The sequence below is a fragment of the Strix uralensis genome, chromosome 4 (genome assembly GCF_047716275.1).
Source record: "Strix uralensis isolate ZFMK-TIS-50842 chromosome 4, bStrUra1, whole genome shotgun sequence".
Classification (NCBI taxonomy): Eukaryota; Metazoa; Chordata; class Aves; order Strigiformes; family Strigidae; genus Strix; species Strix uralensis.
In genome coordinates this window covers 69,914,955-69,942,733 of record NC_133975.1, presented here as the reverse complement: position 1 = coordinate 69,942,733, position 27,779 = coordinate 69,914,955, and the positions used below count along the sequence as shown (strand labels likewise).

The 27,779-nt window shown below is 40.4% G+C and overlaps 1 protein-coding gene across 9 annotated transcripts; it reads right to left on the bottom strand.

Moving 5' to 3' along the window:
• Positions 1-349: 349 nt before the first annotated feature.
• Positions 350-27,779, bottom strand: METTL14 (methyltransferase 14, N6-adenosine-methyltransferase non-catalytic subunit). 9 transcript variants are annotated; one of them, XR_012628781.1, is made up of 13 exons: positions 26,896-27,002; positions 26,339-26,427; positions 25,523-25,610; positions 20,585-20,665; positions 20,104-20,191; positions 17,523-17,613; positions 15,824-15,965; positions 12,915-13,007; positions 11,429-11,545; positions 8,613-8,823; positions 4,748-5,389; positions 2,766-2,862; positions 350-1,250 (listed from the first exon to the last, which is right to left on the bottom strand). XR_012628781.1 is itself a non-coding variant. In XM_074867213.1 (12 exons), the coding sequence occupies exons 1-11, from the start codon at positions 26,959-26,961 to the stop codon at positions 5,076-5,078; spliced, it is 1,380 nt and encodes a 459-aa protein (XP_074723314.1). In that variant the 5' UTR covers positions 26,962-27,002; the 3' UTR covers positions 350-2,870; positions 5,066-5,075. The 9 variants fall into 9 exon arrangements, 5 of the variants coding, with proteins under 5 accessions (XP_074723314.1, XP_074723313.1, XP_074723315.1 ...); XR_012628782.1 differs by having other exon boundaries at positions 350-1,235; XR_012628780.1 differs by having other exon boundaries at positions 350-2,870.

Below are 27,779 nucleotides of genomic sequence, written 5' to 3'. Positions count from 1 at the left end.
GTGAGGTTCAAACTTTTCCAAACTTGCGATGCTATTGTTACAGAAATCAGTGTTTCAAAGAAAGCAAAACACCCTCAAAAGTAAGGGCAAGAGTTGGACCTCATTAAAAAAAAAGTGCCTTTAACCATGTTAGTGTAAACCAGTTGTGGATCCTTGTGCATTGACCAAGAGTTCTTAAAGTAAGTGGCTATATTATGAACGGATCCTCAGACTGATGTCAGCTGCCAAGATGAGCACTTTTTAGCTGAAGATGTTACCCTGTAAAAAGTATTTGTTGCCATTCCAAATAGTGTACTTTGTAAAATGACACCAGCAACTCTTATGTGTAAAGAAATAAGCAATTATTAAATACAATCACCATGTGTGTGTTTATTCTTTTGTATACTAAGTGCTCTTAAGTTTTTTATGCTGTCAGCATCTACCAGAAGCTATTCTCCACCTCTTCACCAGCAGCACCTACAACAGGTACCCCAGGTTGCTACAGAGGGGGGTTTAGGGCAACTGGCACTGGAAACCAGCTTCAGGCAACTCCTCCCCCCATCTTTCCTTGCAAGCACAGTAAGACAGCCTAAGAAGTTTGTTATGGTGACTTCAGGAGCAAGGGAACACAGCAGAGTTAAATTAGCAACAGTGATTACTACCCAGCATAAGCAATTCCCTGTGTCCAACAATCAGCAAAGACCACTGTAGGTCACCTGTACAGCCGGGGAAGCTTATCTGGTGTTACAGAACTTCCAGTGTTTTTCACTGTCAGCATCACCCCTGGTTATGGTAAGGAGACTTGCTCAAACTAGGTCCTGAATGGGAAAAAAAAACAGACTTTCCAAAAGACTTTGGCAAGTGAAAATCACTTAACAACCCAGTCAGGAAAGGGGAATATGCAGCAATTCTCACAGAGTAAGGCAGTGTAATTCAGGAAAGGTTTGTGCCCAGCTGCTGAAGGAAGCTCACATCAACCACAACAAATGAGAGTTTCCCCCCAAGGCAGGAAGCTGGTGAGCTGCTCCCCAAGGCAGCTCCTGCCTCGCCTGTGCTTGCTCAGCACCCATTTCCTTACCTTGTTCCTGGTGTTTGCCAATGGCCAGCACATCCTGTGCATCTTCTACTTGGTCAGTTCAGGCTACATGAGCAGCACTGACTTGCTGCTTTGGGGCAACCTGCTCTACACCTACAATTGTGGAGTACACACCTACCTGCAAAGCCTTCTGACAGACAGGATTCCAGGCACAGAGGTGCTGTTCAGAACAAAGCTGTAGTAAGACAAAGCTGTTTATACGCACACAGCTAATTCATCCAAGCTCTACCCTTTCATATACAGTTAACTCTACCTTTATTAAGACACCATAATAGCTGAACTGGCACCAAGATACAGACATGGTCTACAGATAGAGCAGCTCTTGCAGCAATCATAAAAGTTCTCACACAGACCATACCACAATTCTTGGCTCCAGCATAAACAGCAGGACTGTGACACAACTCAGATTTACAGTAGTTTGACCTTTTTTGTTTTCCTTTTCTAATTGCTGCAATAATTCTACTCAAAATTCCTTCATGCTTCACCACAGACCTCACCTACCACTTGCTTCTTCACACATGAGAACGACCCTATTCTGAAAAGGATTAGTAAGCTTTCCTCCTTGTTAGTAAGTTGGCCCTCATCCCATTGCACTGGGCCACTTCTATTTACTTATTTCTGATTCTGGAAGGAGAAATCATTTTACTACTATATACAGAAACAGTGGGTCTCATGATCTATCACTTCCAGTTACTCAATGTATCCTTAAAAAGCCACGTTCAAGAAACAAGACTTAGAAACGTTTTCAATGTAATGGGCTCAAAGCAGTCATTTATTCTTTTCTAGAGTGCATTCTGGATATTTCTACCCCCTGCCAAGGATTTTAAAACACTTGAGTATTCTTAGATTAATCCCTCGATTTAATGCCATTTAACTTCTACTGTCAGATCAAAATTGTCTTTTAGTTTGCAGCCTAAATTCCACTCCACTGAACAATGCGTTCAGTATCCACAAACACGGTGCTGTGCTGGGCAGGAACCGCAGAAACCCCGAGCGCCTCACCCATGAACCTGCACAGCACAGCCAGCATCTCATCCAACCTCTGGTAATTGGCGGTGTTGGAAAGCCGAGAGAATTCTCAAGCTGATGGCTGGATTTACGCACAATGATTTACAGGCGACCAATGTCTTAAAACCGCTTTGAAGCTAAATGCTAAGAAATCCTGAGTATCTTGTCAGTCCAGTTGTCAAATCCTTCACCTAATTCATACAGGGTGTAAGATACTCAAAGTACTATAAGCATCTTCCAGAATGGAAAGACATGACAAGATCTAGACAGGCACCCCAGACTGGATTGGTGGCATTATGCATTTAATAAAATCGGAAAGGAAGAAACTTGTTAGGCTTTTTATCTTCAGGGAGAGCATGCTCAAATTAAGTCTTCATTTACTTGTGGTAAATGAAATATTCGTCAGTTCACTGATGATGAGCGTTATCCTCCTCCTGTTAAAGCGTTACAACTGAGAAATTAACTGACAACCGGTAATGAAATTAAAAGCTTTTCATCTCTAGACACCGCTTTAGATACGGTCCAAATCAACAGCGATTAAAAAAAACGAGCAGATGTTTTTACTGTATAACTGGGTGGGTGGGGGAGGAATAGAGTCTCACTACAGTATTTTCTATCATCTCCACCACAAGCGCGCAACACCAAGCCTTGGGGTACACAGGCCCATGTGCTACTGTCTTACCTGTACAGGCCAGCTCTTGCTGTGGAAACACCACCTTCACATTACAACCGGCAGGTGTCTGGCTGCAGAGGACACGCAGAAAGGTCTATTTCCTTGTCTGTTAACCTCAATTAAAAAAGTAAGGTCAGTTGCTTGTTAACAACACCCACATTACACCTCCCTGGTGAAGCTGGCCCATCAGGAGAGATGTAATCTAACACTTTCTGGAGCCATGTTCTTTTCTTCGTTACACTACTTTAGCTATTTCAGCTCTGAGGGAAAAAATGAGAAACCTAACTCTGCGCGCTCAAGAGGGATCTTATTTGGTAGAAATTTTTTTTTTACAAGACCATGTGCAATTAATTTCCCAAGTCACTGAAGTCTTGAGCGCACCCCAACTTCTGCACACTGATACAGACACACATCTCAACCAGTTCTGAGTCTCCTCTTCTATGCTAAGAGTAGCCCACGCACTGACCTATCAGCTATGGACATATAATTAAAAGGGGGAAGTGGGAGTTAACATTTTCTACTAATTGAGAAAAAAAGAAAAAAGATTTATCACTGGCACAAAAGTAACCTTCCTAAGGTTAACTGTCTCCAGTATTTACTTTTTGAGTAAGAACAGGATTAGGGCAAAAATCAGGAAAAAGTTTCCTTACTGCAGCGTATGACTCCTACCCGATGCTGTCCCCGGCAGCCTTCGGCAGACAGCACCGACAGTCAGAGGAGCACTACCCTTAACACACCCCTCCCCCAAATCCACTCCCCCTTCAGGTGGGGGAAGAGGACACAGGAGGAAACAACGTGTAATCAACAGGCAAGTTTTATCGGCGCTTCAGCAGTCCCTCAGCACACTAGCAAGGCCACAAAGTTGACCAGCCCCTACAAAAATTTCTGTGCAAAGGTTTCATGCACCAAAAGAACAGTTACTGCTGCTCTGGCACAACAGCAGGGAGGAAACCACAGTAAAGTCAGCAATTCCAAAACCTCAAGGAGAACAAACCCACAAAATATTAAGAAAAATGTTTCAACATCAGTTTTGATAAACAAGTTTAATAATCCACTAGTTTACAGGACAGTTATTTAAAAGCTAGGCTCCAAAGGAGAAACACTATGAGACCTAAAAGCCAATTTTCCAAAATCCACACCTAAGACTTTGAGACACCAACAGCCAGGTTTGTTCAGTCTACCAAGTACTGACCAAGAAGTTCAGAGGTTTTTGTTTTCAGTGGTTTTGCTAAAAACAAACATTGTACATACCAAAGTGAATCGCTTGCATTTCGCACTGTACTCCGGAGCTGATCACCAACAGTCTAGTTCCAATGCACATAACGTCCACAGGCAAAGCAAAACTCTCCTTTCGATTACTGGGCCCTCGCTACGCAGGTGACTATTTTGAGGACGGACTCTCCCTTACACCACCGCCCCTTCCCAACACGATCTCCAGCGAGGCCTTTTTACTACTTAGGCTGCAATTGCTCTGCAATAAAGCTGGTTTTCCCTACCAAAGAACAAGGCTATTATGAACAGACGCTGGGTGAAAACCCCTACTCAAGAAGCAATCCAGCCCTACGGAGAAGTTCTGGACCACATATAAACGCAGAAGTTCCTGATTTCCGTGAAGCACAACACGGGACTGCACAGAACTGCCACTCTGCCCACGACAGACGTGAAAGGGGAGTGCATACATGCCACAAATGAAAGATAAACCTGTTCCCTATTCCCAGGAATAATTTGGGAAATTTAAACCAAATAAGAAAAAATAGAATTCTATTTATTCCGTTTGCTCCTTGGTTTCAGAGAAGTTAAAATAGGTGTCAGTATAGACACAGCACTTTTTCTTCCATGAACGAGAGTGTAAGTCTGCTATGACCATGCAATTCAGAACTGCATTTCATGCCCACTCCAGCACTGTAATCCAAGTCAGTCCAAACCTGAACCTCCAAAGGAGGAAGAGGAATCCCTGTTTTGGAGAAAATGACAGTTAATAAAGCCCACACCTTGCAAGTTTCATAAGGGAAGAGCAAGTATCTTCAGTTCAATCTTATCCGTGGGTCTGAAGAGATGGCTCCCTCTGCTTTGACACACAGCAGCTGGCAGGAGGCTGCGTTTAGCACTGTTGGGTGCGGGACCTTGCCTGCGGGGTGAGGCGACATGCCAGGCCGGGTGCTGGAAGGCAGACTGTCTGTCACTGCTTGCACCAAAACCAATTTTAAAAGTCATCTAGCTTGAGTCCCCAGAATAATTCACTTTAGCAAAAACAAGACTAAGAAAAAGATTCAGGGATGAGGCACAGGACCGATGGAAGAAGCAATTACCTAACAGTCATCAGCGGGTGGGGAAGCCTCCTCTATGGGTACCTCCACGTCCCCCTCTGAAGCCACCCCTCTCACCCCGAAAGTTAGTTCTGTTCCTCTCTCTGCCCCTTTCTCCTCGGCCTGCCGACGTCCCTCCTCTTCCTCCTCCCCTTGGAGCACCACCTCCTCGGTCAGACTTGGACTTGGGTGGTGGTGACTTGGGCCGAAGTCTCTCAATCTCTTCGGTACAGCCGGTCAGGTGGGAGTTTGGAGCTGTGAAGTATGAAGAATATGTTTCTGCATTGAAATTGCTGTTTGTGAGGGTGGGTCCTACAGTCAGCCAACCTAGGGAACAAAACCAGAGTCAACCAAAGCAAGAGCAAACTTCATGCTTCAAGGCCATTACAGTCTTTTCCTAGTAAATGAACACTCAAGTGATAGGGACAGACACTTGTCTACACACACACACACATCACCTGTATTGAACGGAATGAAAAAGTCACCCCTAGGAAAGCCAGAGCTGTTGAAAAGTTAAGATTTTAGTTTGATATTTCTAGGGGTTGTTCTTTTGGTTTTTTATTATTTACACATGGCTATGGGAACATTCAGGCTGTGGTTTCACAAGACCCCTTCCCCCTCCTTCCTGCTTGTTCCTACACCACAACATTGTTTTCCAGCCCCTCTGGGACCAGACTAAACCAGATCAGTAAATTCATCTAGTTTAAAAACAACATCATCTGCCTCCTCCTCTTTTTAAAGGGCAATTTAACTTGAATTGGGTAATCATGTCTCCAGAAATCAGTTGTGTCAGTGAAGCCAAGAGCACAGCATGCTGCAAGTATGTATCTGAAAACAATAAAATAACAATTCTGTTGAAGGCCACGTGATATGAAAAAAATGGAGCTTAAAGAGTTAAATTAACCTGCTTATGCCCAAACATTCAGTGGGCACTTCAGCTTCACCAAGTGATTCAAGGCAGCCAGATGTTTAAAACAAGCACGTTCCTATTTCTTCACATAATGAGCTGAAGTAGTGTTTGGACCAAAAATGGGGCTCAGGCCACTTAAAAATGCCAGTGGGAAAGTATTTTTCAGTTGTATTATATTAATGAAGAAAATCAACAACATGCTTAAAAGGAAAACAAGAATAAAAAAACCCCAAGATCAGTTCTTTAACCCTGTTCTCTTTACTCTGGGTATTTACGCAACATTTACTTTGCTTCCTTCACATTTAAAAAAAAATTAAAATGTTAGGTTTTCATACTTCACCGAGCACTGTGAGGATCTGTGATGAATACAGGATTTAAAGTATGCAATGCAATTCCAGGATACCCACCAAATTTAAAAGATACAGAAGTTTGTGATCCTGTGGGACATTAACATGTAATAATTCACCTACAACAGCACTGAAGTAATACCTGAACAATGACTTCCTACAAAAGGCCCCCTCCACACACACACCAGTAACCAAGAGAATTAAGATGGACATCATCATTAAAATTAAAGCCAAAGGCCAGTCAAGGAATAGGAATGGCCAATAGTCACTCATATGAGCAAGAGAAACACCTTGAAATTTATTTAGGTAGCTTACTGCTTGCAGCTTGTATACCAATATACACCCCATCCCAACTGCAATAAAAGAATATGCAACGGTTATGTTATATCCTAAGTATTAGCATTCACATGCAGCAAATAAGGCCATGGACGGATTCGTATTTGTTTCTCCTCTGTCATCCAAACTATTAATCTCTATTTAGGGGAAAACAGCGTTACACAAAACTGCTAAATGAACCTAAAGCAAGTGCAGCTATAGCACTTGCCCCACTTACATCCTCCCCACACTTATTTTTGAAAAAGGCATGCCGCTACTATAACTTGTTCAGAGACCAACACTGGCTGTATCCACCAGTATGTGAAGAATGACTACGCTATCCCCAACATGAAGTCTGTCGTCGGGCAATTCAAGCATTCACAGGCAGTTGAAAGAAGCAGGACTGTTGAACTGTATTTCACATTAGGCTTTAGGGCAGAAGTGTCACTGACAACAGATACAAAAGTCTAAAAAAGTGTCAAAATAGACTTTATTCTTCTAGTCTGTATTCTCTTACAGTGAAAGTCCTTCACCACTTATGCACGATAAACTGAAAGGCCTGACCATCAAAACAAATAAAATGCAGTTATCTTCAATCTGATCCATATATTTCTATGCATTTTTTTTTTATCACGTCAGATGCAGCATCCAGTGTAAGACGCTGGGTGTTCAGACACTGACAACAGGGCCAGCACTAAGCTCACAGGGATTTAAAATCAGTTTTGAGAAAGAAATCATGCTTCTGGGAAGTGTACACACAGGGCACATGGGGAAAAAAAGAAATCGCAACTGAATTTTGTTATATTTACTGTTGAATTAAACATGTGAATAGGCAAAAATACTGGTTAATAAAAACCCTTTCTTCTGAAAAAATGGATAGAATTGATAGTTGTCATAGACTGTCCAAGCAACCCTCTTTTGTGACTGACAGATCTTCACATAAACCAAAAATGTATCTCCTTGAGATCTACTGTCTGACCTATGACATATGTCTGGAAACCTCTTTAGGACACTGATACGAATTTTACAAGCAGAGAATTCCGCTACACTGTCTCGCACATGATAAAAATATTTCAATTTTTAGAGCCAGTGTGAAGTTTACTTCACTATTAAGTCAAAAAACAGAAGTTTAATAGAAAGGAAACGAATATGAACTTTAAAAGACAGAAATTACACATTTCAGTATTCCAGGAGAATACTGAATAATTTCAGTATTTATCTTCAATTAGAGATAACATGGAAAAAACAGAAGCCTGAAGGTCTTACTATCTGAGCAAGTATTTTCTTCTAAAAATGAATATTTATAAACCAAAACTTAACAGTAAGCAGTGTTAAACTGTATCTGTGACTTGGTCTTGCTCCCAGACATCATCATAATAATAGAAATTATAACCTAACTGTAATACCACTTAATAGGGTTCTAGATGATGCTCGTGCAACACAGACTGAGGATCCACCCTAAGACAGACATTCTTACTAAGAAAATACACGTGAGATCTTTAGTTCTAGCAAAATTTTCTGCTGTTTGATCATCAGAGACAGAATGTTAACTAGAGCAGAAGTCACTTTGCTATTGTCACAGTGCTGGGAGAGCTGTCAAGTGATGCCACAATCACTCTGTTGCTGAACGTTAGGCTGGTTAGTTACCCAAGCAGGGGGGTAGGAAACCTGGGAAACGACTCCCTCCAGTCTCACTCCTGACTAGATTTCCACTATGGAGAAGTCTCCAAGAAAGCTCATCTGGCTTTCTGTGGTATCATAATCCCATGGTGGGGAAATGGGGGTACCTGCACAGTTATGCACAGAAATACAGTCACACAGTCGCTACAAGTCCTGGCAGAGAATCACACATTAGGATTAACCATTATTGCCTCAGCTTCCATCAAAAGGCCCCATCAAGTGGCCTCAGATGATGCGAGGGGGTTATTAAAGTAAATTAAAATTTAACTATTTGACAAAAATAAATGTTAACTGTTACCTGGTCGAATTGTACTGTCTCTTCCAAAAAGATGAAGACGTCGTCGTCCAAGGCAGAAATGCTCAATGATGTGAAAAATCTCTACAGGTTTTTCTATGTTGCCAATTTCGGGCTCTTCTGTGATGATGAGGTCAATATCAACATTAGCATGGATGAAGTCACCGTCTGTACTGCGACGCACAGTTCCTTTGATGCCCATGAGGCAGTGCTCCTACGCACACAGCACACAGAAGAGCACCTGTCACAAGCCGCACATACTGCTACAGCACAGATGTCCGTGGTTTGGGCACAACAGAGAGAAAAGGAAATTCTAGGCAGAGCAGATCCTGCTCTTATACAGAGAAAAGTCTGAAGCACGAACTGGAACAGAACAGGCTGGAGCTACCAAAAGAGCCTTTTGACAACAAAGCAGAGAGCAGTTTAAGCTATCTGGCCTGATGAACTACACTACAAAGAGAGGCTGAGATAAGGTATTTGGACTTCTTCAATTACAGCAGTTAGAGCTTTAAGTTGGAAAGGCTGAGAAATCACCACAAGGAGAGTACAAGGTGATGGCAAGAGTAAGGGAATAGTTATTAAATAGGAATAATACTTCTATCAGCATTCTGATCCTAACTTTATTCATACAAATAATTTTCAAAGTTCTCAGTCAGTAAAAATAAGATGTATTTTTTCACATTGTATCTGCATTACAGAAGTAGCCTTCATCCTCAGATTCCTTTCTAGAAGGTATCACTGCATCAAAAAAGTAAACCCACTATCAAACTGTCAGTGCACTCTCAGATAACTCCATCAGCATTAAAAATGTTCTTTAACTGCAATATGCATTGCTTTCCTTTCCTCTAAAACACTGCTGTAGATTAATTTAAGTGACTAGTATGTAGAATCTATGAATGAGGAATCACCATAATTGGTACAGGATGAAAAGAGGGTTCTACATATTCATTTTAGAGTTCTGTTTCTGCAAATATTAAGCTCAGATAAGTGATTTTCCCAGTATCATAAAACACTGACTCACTAAGCGCCACCAGATGGCTCTAAAAAAAGTTGCAGACAAGAGTGTGTAATCATTTCCAGATTTTTGGCAAGGGTTTTAAGAGTTAGTGAATAAATATGAAAGGCAGAATAGTTGACCTATCAAATCTACGCAGTTGGTCAACTGCACCTAAGCTACAGGGTTTTTGGACCTTAAATTTAACTAAATAAAAAGGCAGAATACTGCTAAGCAAATTACCCATCAAACAAAGCCTCATATATCTAGTCTTTAGAAGAACTATCAAAACCATTTTATTTTCTTAACACCTGGAATGTCATTCATTAGTACCTTAGATTCTCTAACAGGTGGCAGAGCATAAAGCACCCATCCAGAGAGATGCCTAAACTAAATGTGATAGGATAGCATTTGCTGTTGCAATCGCTGGTAAATACATCTTGCACAACAGACTATTTATTTAATCAGAATAAGCTAGCTCAGTTTTCAGTGTTTATTAGAGATAGTGACCTCACCTCAACCCTTGCTCAATAAACAGAGAAATTCTCCAATACCAGAAACTATTCTCCTCCGTTAAACAAAGACATAAAGTCCCCCCCAAATCCTCCTGTGTTAGTTTTAACCTCCCTCATGAGTGAGCTGCACGTATTTGCAATACTATATGCAATCAACATACAGTATTTATACTTATAAATATTTATAACCAATACAACACACTTTCAAACAAACTTCAGATTAATGTAAATGCAAGTCAAAGAAAGATTCCAGATATCTTAAAGGGAAGTTTATACGCCTAAAAAAAATGGCAAATCTGAGACAGCGTTGAGGATGTTTAATATTAACAAAAGATTAATGAATGTGGAATAAGTCCTGAGGTTAATGACACTTTGAATTATTGTCAGCCAACTCCGTGTATTCAGTAGAACTGCCAGTTACACCCACATATACCCAAACCAACTCTTTATTAACCCCGTCTACGTTTTTCTAACATACATTTGAGTCTCTTAAATCAGGATACTTTTTCTCTCTGCACCTTCTTCAATAGACATTCCTAAGAAACTGTTTAATTTAAACCAGGCTGACTGTCACTTGTGCATTATTACAGTCACCTTCAGGAAGTCAGGCGATGCCGACTGAGCCATGGTCCCTAACAGTCCCCTGTCTGATTCAAGCTCTGGGCAGATACTTGCACAGGTGCACTTAGAACCACTAGCCAGACTTCCACGGTATTTTTTATAACTAAATCCATTTAGAATTTATAGTTTTTAAGATTTCAAATTCTACTGCTCAGTTTAGTTCCATTCAAAAGGTGTTCCTCTGCCAGAAAGTCTTCTCCTGTAACCTGGAAAGGAGCAATACAAAAGGTATTGCTGACAGACTAACTACCATTCACCCATAACTAAGAACAACCCAGAAGTCAAAAACATTGCAATGTATAGTAACATTTCCTATTCAGTTTCCATCTTCCCTCTCAGGATTTCATTCTTGTTCCACCGATCTATGAACCCTCCTCAGCTACCTGCATTTCAACAAGGCTCAAATGTGCATCACATTTAGAGGACTACAACACAAATTTACCAAGCACTGTTAAATGTAGATGAAACTTCTGTAACTCACACTGACTAAAGTCAGAAAGGGGACAGAAATTCACCATTCATCCTAGGAATATGTTTATTTCCATATAACATGCTTTGCAGACCAGAACTCTGAAGTCCTCGTGTCTGCTTGCCTGAAAGCATGTCACCAGCTGCTGTAGAGCACCAGGTGTTTCATCAGCACTGAGAGACAGGATGGGAACAGAGGAAAAATTGAGCCAAACCTTTACCTTGGTTCTTTGGAAAACAGCCTTAGGGTCTAGGGTCTTGGTCTTTCCAGGATTGTTCTTATTTGTTTTAATCCAACAAATGTCCTCACATCTTCTGTAACCCCATTTGCGTAGACACTAAATATTATAGACAGATAAAACAGTTCACACTACACCAAAAACTTAAGTAATTTAACCTGAACACTCAGATAGGTACCTCACTTTTCTTAAAGCATAGCTGGAGAAGTTTGTCACAGATGAATGAAACAGTTTACTGGCATGACTGCACTGTTTTGTCAAGCTGCCCCCCCCAAAAAAAAAAAAAGGCTTATGGGCACACCAACTTGTCTAGATCACCCTTTTTAAAAAAAAAAAAAAAATCTAACCACTGCACAGATCCCCTGTGGAACTCAGCACTCATTTTTCCTAGTGACACTTAAATTTAATCAAAATCAGTCTGAGTGACATAGTGATCAGCTGCCTTGGCCCTGTTTCCACTAATACCTGTACTCTGATAGTTGTTCACATCAATGTAAAATTCTATAAATGGGAAGGTAAATAGCCAAAAGCCTTTGCTACCATTTTGTGGTTTTGCCTGAATATGTAAAAGACAAAAAAAATCCATCAAAAAAACCTTACATGACTTTTTTTAAATCCTTAACTCCTCTAAGTGTAATCTTAGAAAGGAAGGAAATTGGGCCTTAAGGACTAGAGATCTCATTTGGCTATTGCTGTGTTCAAGAACTGTTCAACTACTACGAACATGTCTGTGACCAAAATCAATCTATCCGAAATAACTACTTTAACCAACCTCAGAATGGAAAGCAGATAAAGCAAACAGATTAGCAACCGCATGTCCTTTAACAAATGCCATATTGCTTTAATAGAAATCACTGCTCAAACTAAGCAAAAAACGTTTCAACACAGCAAGAGCCAACTGGAAATTCTTACTCCACCATCCCCAGCATAGGTAGTGCTACCCTGATGTACAGAAACTCCACACTCTGAAACTCCAAGATCTTATAGGGAAGTAACTTCACAGAGCTCACAACCTACTTAAACTCCAGGAGTTTTCTGAAAATAAGCAGTGCTGCACACACAATTTTATCCCACTTTATGAAACAGCAGCACCTTGCTGCTAGCATTAATATTTCTGGCAGAAAAATATTAAGACTTCCTATTACCTTCCTGTAAATGCACTCAACATACAACCTGCTCCTATAGCAAGATGCATACATCAAGAACAAGGCAGCAGTACAGCTTTCTAGACCCTATAGAATTATGCTTCCTCACACGGGTACAGCAACTCATCTGGAAAATAACAGTATCTAAATAGTTAATGCCAGATACACTTACATTTATTTAATCCACTTAAAATTATATATCCTTTACCACAGTAACAAAACATCTCAGCAGTAACAGTCAAGAATTCCATACAGAAAAAGTCAACGATAAAAATAAACTCTTAAGCCTGTCCCTGATAAATTGAATTAAAATGTCATCTTACCACTCGGCCAAGATCCAGACCCTCGCCTGAACCGCACCATAGAAACACGAATGACCTTGGGGCTGCAATTTCTTCAATTTCCAATTTCATGATCTAATAATAATAGTAATAAAAGTGTTTCTGAACTAAATATAAAATCACCAATTATATCAGGAAAAATACTTAATAAGTGGTGAAGCATTATCACAGAAACCATCATGAAGTGCTTTTATTAAAGATATTAGGTTGTATACCATTCACAGGCATCCTCTTAAAACTGTTTTCCAGAAAGTGTGCTGTAAAAGTTACCGTATCAGTACCCAGGTGCGTGTTTTCAACATAGCTGATGATCAGCTTAATTACTCTTTTTAAGAGAAGTTCTATCTGTGCAGAAAATTCTAGACTTAAAAGATTAATACAACCCACATGATTTCCACACCCCCACCCCCCCCACCCCCCTTCATGTTACCATTCCATTGGTAGAAAAAAGATTTAACAACAAAGCAATAGTTCTCTGTTTCTTTTCAGCCCTGGAATTACTTATGTGAAGTTTATGAAGACACATTATTAAAAAAATCAGCTTAATTCTATTACTATATAGGAAAGACATTCTCTCCATTTTCACTTTCAGGAAAAAAGAAGGAAGAATTTATCAGGACAGTGGTTCGACAATGACAAATGTGTAATGTTCAGAATGAAATAACTTCAGATGCATAGCATCTGTTACTCATTACAAGTTGAAAAGATTCATCTGTAACTTGCTAACACATCAAATCAAGCTTCATTCAGTGCCACTGTGAAGAAAAATCATGCAGTAGAAGCCACACTAAGTGGATATAACTCCCAACTAAGAAGATGACTCCCGCCTCTGACACTTCCCATTTTTCTGTTGGGATTGAATGTTTTTTTCCCCGGGGTGACTCTGCCAGGCACCATTTTTGCCTGCTATAACAGAATGGCTAACACAGGAGCTGGCTATTCCTTAACACATAGTTACCTAGTCTCTTATCACAGGCATGAATGCCTTTGTTTCCAAATTCATTCCTTAAAGGCGAATTGGATTCTATTTTGTTCTCATGATCCTTTAGTTTGACTGACTCACTTCTGGAGTTATGTGTGTGCAGGTTTCAGCCTAAGGACAAACTAAATCTAGTTTAAAGTAATACTATCACGCCCTCCCCCAAACTGCATAGAACACAGATAAGAAAATCTCAGCAACAACTGCTTCAATCTACTGATTCACTCATACTATGACAAATTTGCTGCTAATGCAGACATAGTCCTGCATACCTTTCAAATAGGGTGTCTCAATAATAGGTATTTATTAGTTGCATATTCCCACCCACATGCCTGAACCGAAGAATTCCTGACATGGTTATGCAAGCATTTCTTTAATCAGCTATTTCTCTCTACTACAAATTGGGTTGGGGGCGGGGGGGGGGGAGGGCCTGTGTTGTTTTTTTAAATGAGTAAAGTGTGGATACATAGAGTAGATACATAGATACATAGTAGCACTATTTGACATTAGCATTACAAGTTTTCTATTCAATGCCCAAGCGAAGGAATTCTCTGGTTCAGTCTCAAAGGATGGGGCAACTTGGCAGCAGCCTCTGTGTCAAATTTTTATGCCTGATGACATCCAGCACTTCATAGCCTCCAGCCCTTACCTTGCTTTTCCAGAGCTGACTTTATTGAAAAGGGAAAAATACCGAATGGAGTTACTTATCAATACATCATGAGTGTTTCCTCCTTTACAAGCACCTACACACATTACTACAGAAATAACTTTAAAATCTTTTCTCTAACTCAAGTCTCTTAAACTAGAGCACAACAGAACAAGACCACCAACAGCAATCTTGAACAAGATCACATCTTGCACATTAAGATTTCTCCTTGTTCCCAAAAAGGGGTCAGAAATCAATAGGGCTTAAAAAAACCCAAAAAACAAACCTCTGACATGACTAAGCAGTAAGGGAATACATAAATTCAAGAAAAACATTCCACAAGTAAGGTTTATGTATTTTGTTAGGCTTCTCAGGATTACAATTGGTTTGACTGTTAAAATTCCCTACCCAATCAATACTCCAGAGAAAGGAGGTGGTATGTCGGTGAAGCATACTTATCTACTCTTTTGACTAGAAGGCCAGTGTATGAAAAAGTTACCTTAAAAATCTCTTTCAGAATGTCAAGAAATAAGGGAATATTTAAAATGGATATTCTGAATTTCAACAGCAAAAAACTGTCCTGGTTTAGCCAGGATAGGGTTAAGTTTCCCCAGCAGTGGGGGGGGAAGCTCTAGCCGGGTTATTCATATATCATGCTGACGTCATATCCTGGCGCGAGCGCGGGAAGAATCGGTGATCGCGTGGGTTGGCGCAGCCGGTTCTCTCACTGCTGTATCGGTATATACTTTGCTCTGTTCATTGTTATCACTGTTATTCTTATTGTTATTGTTTGTTGTGTTGCTGTTGCTCTGTTGTATTAAAACTTTCCTTGTCTCAGTCTCAGGGCTTTGTATTTCACTCCCTTTGTGGGGGAGGGGCAGCGGCCGCGTGGTCTCAGACCCCGGCAGGGGCTAAACCACCACAAAAACAAAGAGAAAAGAAAGCTCATGGAATTTGAGGGTAGGGAGAAAACCCTATATTATTAGATTTAGTTTTCAACCAGGCTCAGGGAGAACAAAAAGGTATATTTAATTAATTAAACTCCTCAAAAAAAGAATGGTCTTTTAACACAAACAGTGTAGGCATGCATACAATATAAAACTTAATTTTTTATAAGAACCTAAATTTTTCTTTAAAAAAACCCCAACATATCCCATTCTTCCTTAAAACACATCTCTAAAACATTCTGATACCAAATTAAATCCTCAAACGATTTGCTTAAATACATGTATGAAATCCTTTTCACAGCAAAAAAAAAATACTTACATCATCCCAGGTCCAACATTTTTCATTAGCAGTAATGCCAGTCTCTCGGTAGTACTCTTCCAGTGGCGGTTCCAGAAGAATCACATCGAATTTGGACTTCAGTTCCCTAATATCAAAAGCTTCCAAGTCTGCTTGTAAGTACCTGTTTAAACAAAAGACAATGGGATTGTTTGGACAAGTTACAATGGTGGTTTGAAAATTATACTCCACTCAGCACTTCTGTGTAGTCAGTTAAGAGTAGGGTCTCCTGTGTAGTTCATATAGCTCAAACGCACTAAATCCAGAGGAGATCCATTAACGCACTGTCACTTAACCTAGGCTGGATGCTGTTGCATTAGATTTTTTAAAAAGTAGTCTTTCTCTCAATAAACAGTTTTAGTATTGTAATTTAGCAAGCAGGAAACGCCCACACAGACCGTACACAATATCTAGTACTTTCTGTACATCCATGGACTATATAGGAGAAAACAACATTTAAGTAGCAAACACTCACTGTCTGGCTAACAGACTTCTACTTTGCTTCGCTTTGGGGAAGGGGCATATTTTTAGAATTGCCATTTATTATATGTTATGTTCAGAAGATTCTGAATACTGGAAATGTGGTTACTTTACATATAGTGGAAATGTATTTCTCTATCCCTATAAAAAAAGCACGATTCCGCCACACATAGATTTTATTAAATACACACTCAAACGCACTCTTACAACTGGCCTCCACACCTGCCCACCCCTCACTGCTGTATCACTGTCCTAAAAATTACACTGCCCTCCCCTCAATACCTTCAACAAGCTGATAAGCAGACCACCACCTCCCCCTTCCTAAGAAAGTGTCTGGAAGAGATTATTATTCCGTAAGTGTATTTGGTGCTATCAGAAGGCAGCATTTGATTACTATTTTTTCCCCTTTTGTGCCTTAAGGCTAAGAATGCCAAAATGCATCTAACTTCAAAACAGCAAGTTGAGTTTTGTAGTTTGCCTCTCAGCTGTCCAGACAACTATTTCAGAGTTTTTTCATGTGACTATCACGAAATAGTGCTATTTTACTCGGTACAGATTAGGACTACAGTATATTAAAAGCATTAGGTTCACCTTCAGATAGGTTCAAATTCCTGGGAGTAACATGCTGTGTGCTTATACTGTGTCTAACGTTCAGGAAAAACTCAGAGGTAATTCAAAGTTAACAGGACAGATCACTTCCAGACGCCTAAACTTTTTTTGGTCTTAAACTACAATGTAACATCTGACTAATGATACTACCTTAATAGCTGAACATTCTACAAAAAAAGCTGTTACAAGAACAACTTAAGGTTATATTAAGAAGCCAATTTTTTAAAGCTTTTCTTGTTATTGTAAACTGCATGATAGCATGAGATTCATGATCCTATGGTGTTCTTTTAGTTCCCAAATTAAAGCCTGCAGGCCAATCAGCTGACAGTTCGGTCTTAAAAAACAAAGCTTTAGATAAATAATCACACACTGGAAAGAAGATCTAGTTTATATACTATGTTAAACATCTAGATTACACTAACAAAACCAAACTGATTTTATTCTTCTGAAGTTTCAATGGATTAATTTGTATATACAAACAGTAATCGAAAATGTAAATTCTGAGCAGGTGCTAGAGAGAGAGATTTGCAAAGCAGACAGCTAACTTCAAACAGCTCTGGAGAAGAAAGGCATTTTCCACAAGAACACTTACATGGGAGGAGTGTTAGATTTAGATATCAGCTCATCCTTCAATCTGATGAGCTCTCTAAGTTTTGGATATTCTTCAAACCTATCTGCTAAGCCTAAGAAGAAGAAAACATGAAGTTAACAACTACTTAGAGAGTAAATCTGTATCAATTAAGCATTGTCCAGTATTCTGAATAAGTCCAAATGTTAATAATTAGCCTCATTTTAATTTTTGTTAGAACAAACCAAACCCTTCAAAGCAGTTTTTTGTTCAGTACTTCGTAAAAGCCTCCTGCCTTAACCCAGTCAGTTACAGCTGTTACTGAATGTAGTGTCTGTGCTCTCATCCACCCAAGAGCACTACAGGGATCAGGAGTTCACAACTCCTTTATCAGAAGGAAACAATCTTTCATTTAAAATGAAAGTGCCTGAATGATGAGAGAAAGTTATTTTGTTAACTCCCCCATCCATAAGTTCATATTAAGATCTAACTAACATTCATTTACGGAATACTCTTATTTAACCTTTAAAGACTATTTCTGGGGTGTGGCTGGTTCCCTTAGGCAACCGTGTATTGAGATCTGGTACTCTGGAGTCAGTTGGGAAGATCTGAATACACGTATATTTATTTATCGGGTTCCTAGACTTAGCTTTATGTTAATTTTCAAACCTTTCATACATATAGAATGTAAAAGAGACAACCCTAATTAGGTTTTCTGCAGCAAAGTTTTACAAAAAAAGAAAAAAGCAGCAAACTTTTCAGTATATTACATTCCCAGTTCAAAAAAGTAAGAAGTGATAGGGTGTTTTTGTTGTTGTTAGCAGTAGGCTCAACACAAACCAAAAAGGTACCATTCCCTCCTCCCTAGCAGTATCAGTTCAACTTTAGTAGGAGTTATTTACAAAGCTTCACGTTCATTTAAATTTACAACTTTCAATGGTACTAATCCATAGTGGACAAAAACCCCACCCAGACTCACAAACCCCACAACCCTTCATCCCTCTCCTTATTTTAATTCAAACTTCTGAACTCCCAATACTAGCATCACACTGGTAAAAGCAAAATTCTTAGTATCAAACCTTATTATCTCTTATGACATGCATAAACCACCCACAAGTTACTTTCATTCTCTTCCTTAAACACAAAACACCTTAACACCACCACTGTGTTCTTCTGATTTCCACTGCTGTGTTGCTTCCAGCCAGTGCAAGTCACATACTCCTGACCAGCAGAAACGGAAGCCAGTTATCAGCAGCTCAGCAATAGATGTAAAAGAATTTTCACTCCAGATGACCCCAGTTGTTTTAAAAAAACCCAAACCCAACAAACAAACCAAACCAAAACCCACAGGTTTCTCCCTCTCTTCCAACAGCAACATCAAAAAGATGTAACTGGGTGCTCTAGAGCCATTACTTCCCTACAGCTTTTTATAGGGTTATATCCAGTTACGAAGTAGCCCCTAAGCAGAGTTCTGATTGTTATGTACAAAATGTATACTAAACAATGTCACTTGACATACCTCATCTCTAATACAGGATTCTAGACTAACTGCTGCTGACACGTTCATATCCATATTAACGCTCATAACAATTTGTCCTGTCCCTTCCCAATTCTTTACGCAGCAGAGAAGTCGGAGTAAATAACATAGGCTGCTATTTCTTTGTACACATTTCGAAGAACAACGTATAACTATTTCAAGTATGTAACTGTGAAGCCTGGATGCTTTTCAGATAAAGCCATAACCAAGTGAAAACAGGTCATCTTTCATACTAAATATCCAGATGTGTTTCACAGAAGCACTAGCAAAACATAGAGAAGAAACAAACTAAGTTCCTCCACAAGCAAACAAAACCTCTTTGGGCTGGCATCTATAAACACAACACTCCTTCCCCGACAATCTTAAACTTGATAAAATAAAGAGAACTGTTGCAGAAAACTGCAGAGGGACGTGTCCTGCTTTTTTAAAAACCCAAATAATTACCAGGCACCCTTTCTGAAAAACAGGACCAAACTGTACCTTAGTTTTAGAAAGCTTAAATTCAGGCCTAACAAAGCCAGATTTAAGTAACAAGTTCAGTGATGGCTGGGTGAATGTAAACTTAAAAAATAACATCCTCTAATCGCAATAATATGTTGGGCCTTCTAATGAGTTGCCAGCAGTTACATAATTTAGCTGGTAAATATTATCCATACTGCTTACCAACTTAAATGTTAGTATTTTCCATACTTTACATGCTATATGCATTCTTGGCAGCAACACAGTCCAGGAAACAGCTGAACTGTCAGTTATTCAAACTTCCAAAGGTTTCAAGATCTGCTCACTGGAACTAAAGAGCTTAGTTTTGAAAAAATCTTCCTGGTTAAATATTTTCAAATAAGACCAAGGGTAAGAAAAACCTTGGTAATAATCACCTCCTAACTGATTAAAAAATAAAGCAATTCATATAAATTTATATATTGATATGTATGCACTGAGAACGACAAAACTATGAAGTATATGTGTATCTGTATTTCCCAGTAACTGTAAGGAATTAAAAAGGGGAAGAAAAAGAAGTGATATCAAATAAAATGAGTTATCTTCAAACAGCTACTGACTATGTCATACCAACATCTCTGATGAAGTTCTGGGGTCTGTGTCCTGTATCCACAAAGTGTTGGCAGTAATCGTTGTGTGGATTTAAGCTCTGAGTACCCTGGAGGAGAACAAGAGGGAGTTCAGCAAGAGCAACGGCTCTGGAGATAACCGGACATACACACACACACGTGTTAAGTCTGATAAATGAGAAAGTAACAGATTTTTTTTTTTTTTCTTTTCAACATGCCTTTATAAGCTATGCTAGTCAAGACTGTCACTGTGTTTTTAGTTCCCAATCAGGCCCACCGTTACTATGGCTCATTGTAAGTTGACCCAGATCTTTGGTCAGACTGATGTAAACACTTGTTACAGTCACATCTCTCACAGGGAACTTCCCGTACTTGTGAATTCCAGTCAATTACTTCAGCCTTTAAAGCTGTATTTCATCAACTGCAGTAGTTTAACAAAACTGCCAGCTTTGACTAGACTTCTAATTGCAAAAGCAGCTCACCTTAAGAAAGGTACTGGAATCTTTGTAAATCTCTTCTTCATAGGGCAGGTTCTCTTCATCTTGCTGCAGCTCTACTTCATCCTTGGAAATAAAGCAGATATTACAAGATCATACTGTTTCTCTCCTCATTATGATTCTGCTTCTTAAGGAAAGAAGTGGGTTGTCTACAAACAGAAGTCTCCTAAAACAGCAGATCATGAATGGCTCCAACTCCAGGTTTGGAGGGGGAAAAAAAATTACCTATTCCCAAAAAGGTCTGACTCATTAATGAGGAGAGTGTTACTGGGAAAGGCCCCTGAAAGAAGAATAAAATGAGAAACTCTTCATTTCTAGACGCTGACAGTGTAGGCAGTGCTTTACAAAGTGCAGGGCTTTTAGTTTTTGTCACCAAAATATTTCACTCCTTGGACTAAAGCAAATGATGTATTTTGTTGAAGTTCTTCTGTAGTAGAACCTTTGAATATTTATATCCACTCAATCATCTCTTATGTTCCAACCTTAGCAGCCAGAACCATCTTCTCTATATAAATCTGTTAAAGTACACACTTTGCAGAAACAGCACATGGTACAAGCCAGTATTTCATTTGGACTGTCCTTAAAAGTAACTTTAAAACTGCCATTTTGTAGTCTCAAAATGTACAGAAAACAGGTATTGCAGTTTTTCCCCCTCAGTTATAATGTGTGTCACCAACTATTAGTTCATCAGATTTCTGGAATCAGAGATCTGTCACACTGACATACTCTGAACATCCAACATAGAACTCAGAGATAACAGAAACAAAAAAGAGACTCACTTCTTCACGTCACTCTGTTTTCCCATTGATCCTGAAACAACCCAGTATATATATTAAATATCAATAAAACCGAAGAACCACTAAATAATATTATCTACCATATTTTAGTAGGAAGCATATGTTCTTTCATACATTACTGATTACAACAGAAATCTTAATCAGTTAATATAGTGCTTCATGCGAGGAGAAAAGCAGTCTCAAGGCTGAAATATTGAAAAAAAAAGAGACATTTTAACACACTGAAGGAAAGATGGAAAATCAGATTTCTCACAGAAATGAACTCAACTTCTTCCCCCCAACACACATCTTAAGTCTAAAGATGTAGAGAAGAAGCTACTATTACTGCTTCATTTACCCTACACTACATAAGCTGCCTGAATGCAGAAAAGTGTTCTCCCTATTTTGATTCCACTAACTGTTGAAATATTAAAATAAGCTCTGTGTTCTTTCCAAACTGGAGCTTTGAATAAACTTCTGAAACACCTGCTGTGATTAACAGGTCATAGAGTCCCCCTTCCCATTATTCCAGTGAAGAACTTACAGAGATAGTCTATTTGTTTGTTTAATCAGACCAAAAAGAGAAACAGCAAGTGTTTACAAGGAAAAGGAATGAACAGCAGACAAGCAGCAGCAAGCGTTATTCATGCAAAAAAAGAGCTGAAAGCTTTAATTTTACTTAAAACTGCTTATGCCATCATAAGCTTACACCTGTTTTCCCCTCTTCCATCTTCCTATAATCTTAGCCTTCTGATGATAAGCACTTGTTAGATACCTACTTCCGAGTCATCCCAGTTCTCTTCATGCCTTCGTAAGTGATTTAAGATTTTAAAAAAGCATCCTGTGGCCACAAACAAAAAGCCCACACCACTAACTTTCAAAGGCAAAAGGACACAGTCAAAGCAGAGACAGAATGAAATTAACAATAAGATAAAAGGTTCTTGTACATCAATCATCTTTGTTTTCCAAATCTGGTATATTGTTGCTGAGTTAGGGAAACAAAAACTACCCACAATATTCAAGCATATAGTTTTTTCAAATGACTAGAGATACATTAAGCAATTATCATGATTCAACCAAGTAAGATTTTTTTCAGCCTCTAGAACAATAGCATGGAAGCATTCCAAGCTTGCAGGCCACTGCTTGCAGAAACAAAATAAAACAGGGCTGTATCAAATTAGGCCAGCAGACAGCAGATTTCAACCACAGGTATTTTTGTACTTCATACAAAGTTAAAACTCTGGAAATCTTTCCCACAAAACACTGATGATACCAGACATTTATAAAGGTACAAACAATTGAGTAAATTCACCCAGGGAAGAGAGATGGAGCAGCAACCACCACTCTCAGAAGGCTATGAAAAGCCTGGGAGTAGCAGCAGATAGTCCCATTACCTGTCACTTCCAAATACCAACCAGGGAGCTCAGCTGACCCTAGTACAACTGTTACAGTCCCACAAAGAAACAGGAGTATTGTAGAAGTTCTTCAGAACCACAATTCAACTTTCTGACCTTAAAATATCCATTATGCATTTTTGCCAATAATGCACCTCTTCCCATTATCTCCCACCTCTATGGTTCGCAGTGCAGTCAGGCTCCAAGACAGAAATCAAGCTGCCAGAGGGAAGCTTAACCAGCAGCTTTGCTGCCCTTTATTTTTATATCAGCCTAATGTTTATTAAGAACAGTCACTATAAATTTACACTTATTCTACAAAAAAAAAACCAAACACCCACACCTTTTTTTGCATCAAATGTTCCTAAATGGCTGAGATGAATATACTTCATCTTTCACCTCAAAAACTGCTCACACTTCCCCCATGTAATGAAAGAGGCAATGCTACTGTTCAGCCTTCTCTCAAAACACCAGCATAAGGCATTTAGGTGTCATCAGCTCACTTCACTGTCCATTCTGAACACCAGAAACTGACAGAAATCCTCTCAAATACCCAGCTACATTTGTTGAAAGGTTCCATGCCCTATCCACACACACTAACCCTGCAGACCTTGCACCATCACAGTGCATTGCGGCACCAACAATGTTGTATCTTCGGAACAACCCACCCTCACCAGCAATGACAGTTAGATGCTCAGGCTCCAGCTAGAGCTAGAGTTGAGGTCTGAGGACACATTCATTTCCACCAAATCTGAAGTCAGGGCACAAAAATTTTAAACCACTTCAGAAGGATTAACTGATACCATCGCATAGAACCCAACACTGCAAGTCAGGGTTTTAGAAAGGTATGAGTCACTTCACGTCAGAAATACTTGCCTCTAATTTTCCTAACAAAACTGACAAACTTGCAATATTTATCTGCAACACTAATAACTAAATCTACTATTACTTTTGTTTAAGGAGTATTAAACACAATCCAATAGGGCTTGATACCATAAGGATCTAGATTTTTGTACTGGTTCATATTACAAGACTAAATTTAAACAGGCTCAAAGTACTAAGGAAAAAGTTACATAAATACAAATGGGATTTTACTAAGTTCTTATTTCCCTGCCAATAGGGAATTAGCAATGTCTGCAGAAAACAGTTGATGACTCTAGATGTTCCTACTGGGGGGTTTCAAGTTTCTTAAATCTACTCATTTGCTCGACTGAAGTTGGTCCAAGCTAGTAGTATTAAAATATTCTTCAATTTCAACAATATAGCAAGAGTCTGGCCACTTGCAAATGGTTACAGCCCACCTTAGGGTAAGTCTTCTCCATGCTAATGATAAGATTCATATGCTTTGACAACTGTAGTGACTTATCCACATATATTTCACCCAAAAAGAAATTAGTTGTTTAACCACATACTTGGTGAAGGAGTAAAATAAACTGATATGAACTGATCACTAATGTGAGCATAAAAGCCTCACTGTACAAATAGTGCGTGTACTCTGTAAATCCCTTCTTTGAGATGGTGACTTAACTGGTTTGCTAAACAAGATGTACAGACTAACACTTCACATGTTAAAATGAGTGTCTGTCCATTTACTGGTAGGCTTTAAAAAAAAAAAAATCAGTAATCAGAAAGTGTCCCATCGTACGTTAACTTTTTGTTTTAGTTTAGTAACTTTTTCTTTTAGTAAGACAGGAGATAGACATTATTACAGAAAGATTTATAAGCCTGAACACAAATATAACGCTATCAAGGCCTCATATTTCAAAAATTACTATTCTTAGGCAGCCAAGAGAACAGCAGACACTGCATTATTTCATAAATGCACTGACCTTGATTCTACTTAACTAGAGAAGCAAGTTTATTAGGACAAGACAAAAAGGGAGAGGGAGTATATGGTGCTGCAAGATCAGAAAGCAAATCAGAAAGGCAGCTGTATCATAACTGTGCCTTCGTTTAACCTCCTTCCTCTACCACTCATCTTGGCCAACATTAGATATGAAACAAGAAATCTGTCAAATAGTTCTTGGATGAGCATTTGAAAAAATGAAGAGCATGAGAGTTTGACAACCACTCATTCTTCAATGACCACAGAGGTTTTCAGGTGTTTTATTTTTTTTACAGTCAACTTTTCCTGGATACTTTGGATGCTTAAAGCATATCCCAAAACAAGCCTCTTACTTCCATTCCCTCAGATTCTCTTATTTCTTCCACTCATCCTGAACTGCATTCCTTTGCACTTAACGGGCAGGTTGGAAGACACCCTCAGCCTCCCCATGTCTCATCCAATGGCCTGTGCCTCTTGCTAAATGCAAGCTTTTCTTCCACCACAGAGAAATTCCAGTCAAGATTTTTTCTTGTGTTCCCAACCATGTACACATTTCACCACTTTTTCCCACACACACCAGCCAGCCAAGGGACACTGCCGTTCCCTGTGGGCGCTATCACCTAAGCCTACCTCTTCCTAGAAGTAGCACTAAATTAAGCCTCCAGACACTGGGCTCTGGTGTGTGTACAGTTCAGTGCACTGAAGCCAGGTCTGAAGAGAACCACCTAGCATCTACGCCCCCTCTTAGCAGTGCAAGCATCAGTTAGCAGCAGTGGAAGACATCAAGGGAAATGCCACTGAGGGACATAAATTTTAAAGTATCTACACATATCACATTTTTATTTAAATGCACAAACACACATTTTTTAAGTCCCTCAAAGATACATGAACACCAGAGAAAAGTAACTTTTTCCTTTTTTTTTTTTACCTTATATTCTTCAATCTCTTCCTCATCAGCCTCTCCCTCATCTGGGTATTTGCGTTTTGCATTTGGTGCAGAAGTATCATAAGCAGCCCTATAAACATCAAAAAAAAACCCCTCATATAAAACAGTTTCTCTCTCTAGAGAGAACATTTCATGAATCTCTGATAATCTGCCTTTACGACATGTTTCTGTTACAAGTTAGAAATTATTTTGAAATTTCATATACAGTAAGTTGCTCCTCTCTCAGTATATTTGAGACCAACACAACTTCTTAAGAACAGAACTCCTGAAAACAGATATCTTGCTTCCACATTTTTCTGTTGTAAAAGGTACAGCTTATTTTAACCAAAGCAGTACATCTACAAAATTAAGCCTGCTTAGACAAGAAAATGACTGTTAAACGTGAGAATCAATAAGCACTACCTACTTTGTCCTAGATGTGTCTGTTGTTCCATAAGAACTTTAAAACTAAATTGTCCTGTAACTGTTCTCAGCAAAAGTATACAGGCTCTAGGACGGTGCAGACGGCATACTCTACATTCACGCCTCAGTTTTGCTCCACAGTAGCTTTTTAACATAAGGAGCAGAAGTTAGCCTTGGTTTCCAAACTGCTATTAGAAGTGAATGACTAAACCCTACTCACCGTATTCAAAGTTCAGATTTGAGTAGTTAAAGCATTTTTCTTCCACTGAATTGCATGTTTTTAAATAAACGTTAGGATTTTATTTTGCTCTTTGGAGCACGATCTCATCCTATTTTAACGGCTTATTATTGTTAAAACCCCCTCATTCCTAACAGAAGTTGCCCGCCGATACCGACCTACACGTTTCTCTCGTTTCAGCGATCTCCCGCTGGTCATCTTTACTGTTCAGCACGGCTCCGATACTGTCGGCGTTTTCAGCTCCTAACTGAACAACGGGCAAGACAAATGCAAGCCACGGTTACGGCTGATTAAAACCCACCCAAACGGTAACAATCAGGGAGTCAAAGGGCCACTCTTTAAACTTGGCGCGCCCTCCTACCAGCCAGGCCCGCCGCAGACCGGCTGGAGGCCGTCGGCCGCGACCACCTCCGGAGGCCGGGGCTGTGGGGCCAAACCGAGCGGCCCCCCGGGACTCGCCGCTTCCCTCTGCCGAGCAGCCGGGGCCAGCGGCAGGACCGCTCCGTCGCGCTAACGGCGATCAGCCGCCACAAAGGCCCCGGCCCTCTCCCTCCGCCGCCCTCAGCGGGGCCGCTGCACCTGAGGCGGCGCGCGCCCGCTGCCCCCTCCCCGCGGGGAAAGGGCGGGGCCCACGCGCTCGAGCGCCCGCCGGCGGGGCCCGGCCTGGCAGTGGACGGGACGCCCCGGCCTGCACTCGCCGCCCCGGCCCCGCTACCTGCTGCGCCAAGAGCTGCCGCCGGAGCTTCTGCCGCTCCCTGATCTCCTGCAGGCGGCTGTTCATCTCCGCGCAACCAGCCGCCGCCGCCACCCCGCTTCGCCCGGCTCCCGCCGCTGCGTCACTTCCGGCCCCTCTTCCAATGGGGCGGTGGCGGCGGCCGCGTGACGCGCCGCTGGCAGCGGCCATGTTGGTTGCGGGCAGCGGCGGCCGGGCAGGGCGCGGGGCCCCGTCAGCGAGGCGGCGTGGCTGGGCCCGGGCGGCAGCGTGCCCCCGTTCCCCTTCCCAGCGACGGGCCGCCGAGCCTGGGGGCCACCGGGGCGGGGGGGAGCGCGGTGGTCGGGCTCAGGACGGGACCTGACCTACCGGTAAACCGATCTAAAGTGTAACGTATTGGCCTCCGGACGGATGGAAATCCGATTTCCAGACCCTTCAGGAGTCACGGAGCGGACTGCTTCCCTCTTTTAATATCACTGAAGGTTTTTCAAGTAAGGATGTTTAGATTCATGTTCACTCACCCATTGCAATACACGTGTCATCGCTTGCTCCAGGCAACCAGCTGTGCAAACTCTTCCGAGAGCTCTTCTCAGTAAGGCTTGTTCTCCGGGGTATTTCACAGCTGGGACAGCTTACTGCAATTTGTTGCGTTTTGGGGGCCCATAGCTTAGTTTTACGTGCAACCGTTTTGTCACTCTCGAGGCCAGAATGCTCCTCTCCTACATGTCTCACCCTAGGACATCCTTTATATCCAATTTCAATACCTAATGTGGTTATTTGTAGGTTAACCTTTATGTTTTGCCTACATCTTTCTGATTGTTTAAAAAGTTCCATTTTGATGGAGTTTTGCAAAATCTTCAAAGCATTTTTCATCTCATTTTTGGTCT

Bases quoted from the DNA above. Each gene is read 5' to 3' on its own strand.
- METTL14 (XM_074867216.1), bottom strand. From the start codon at position 26,961: ATGAACAGCCGCCTGCAGGAGATCAGGGAGCGGCAGAAGCTCCGGCGG. The intron at 25,611-26,338 runs GTCGGTATCGGC...TGATGTTTATAG, and splicing joins GAAACGAGAGAAACGTGTAG to GGCTGCTTATGATACTTCTG. The intron at 17,614-20,103 runs GTATGACATAGT...TCTTCTTCTTAG, and splicing joins GAACTTCATCAGAGATGTTG to GCTTAGCAGATAGGTTTGAA.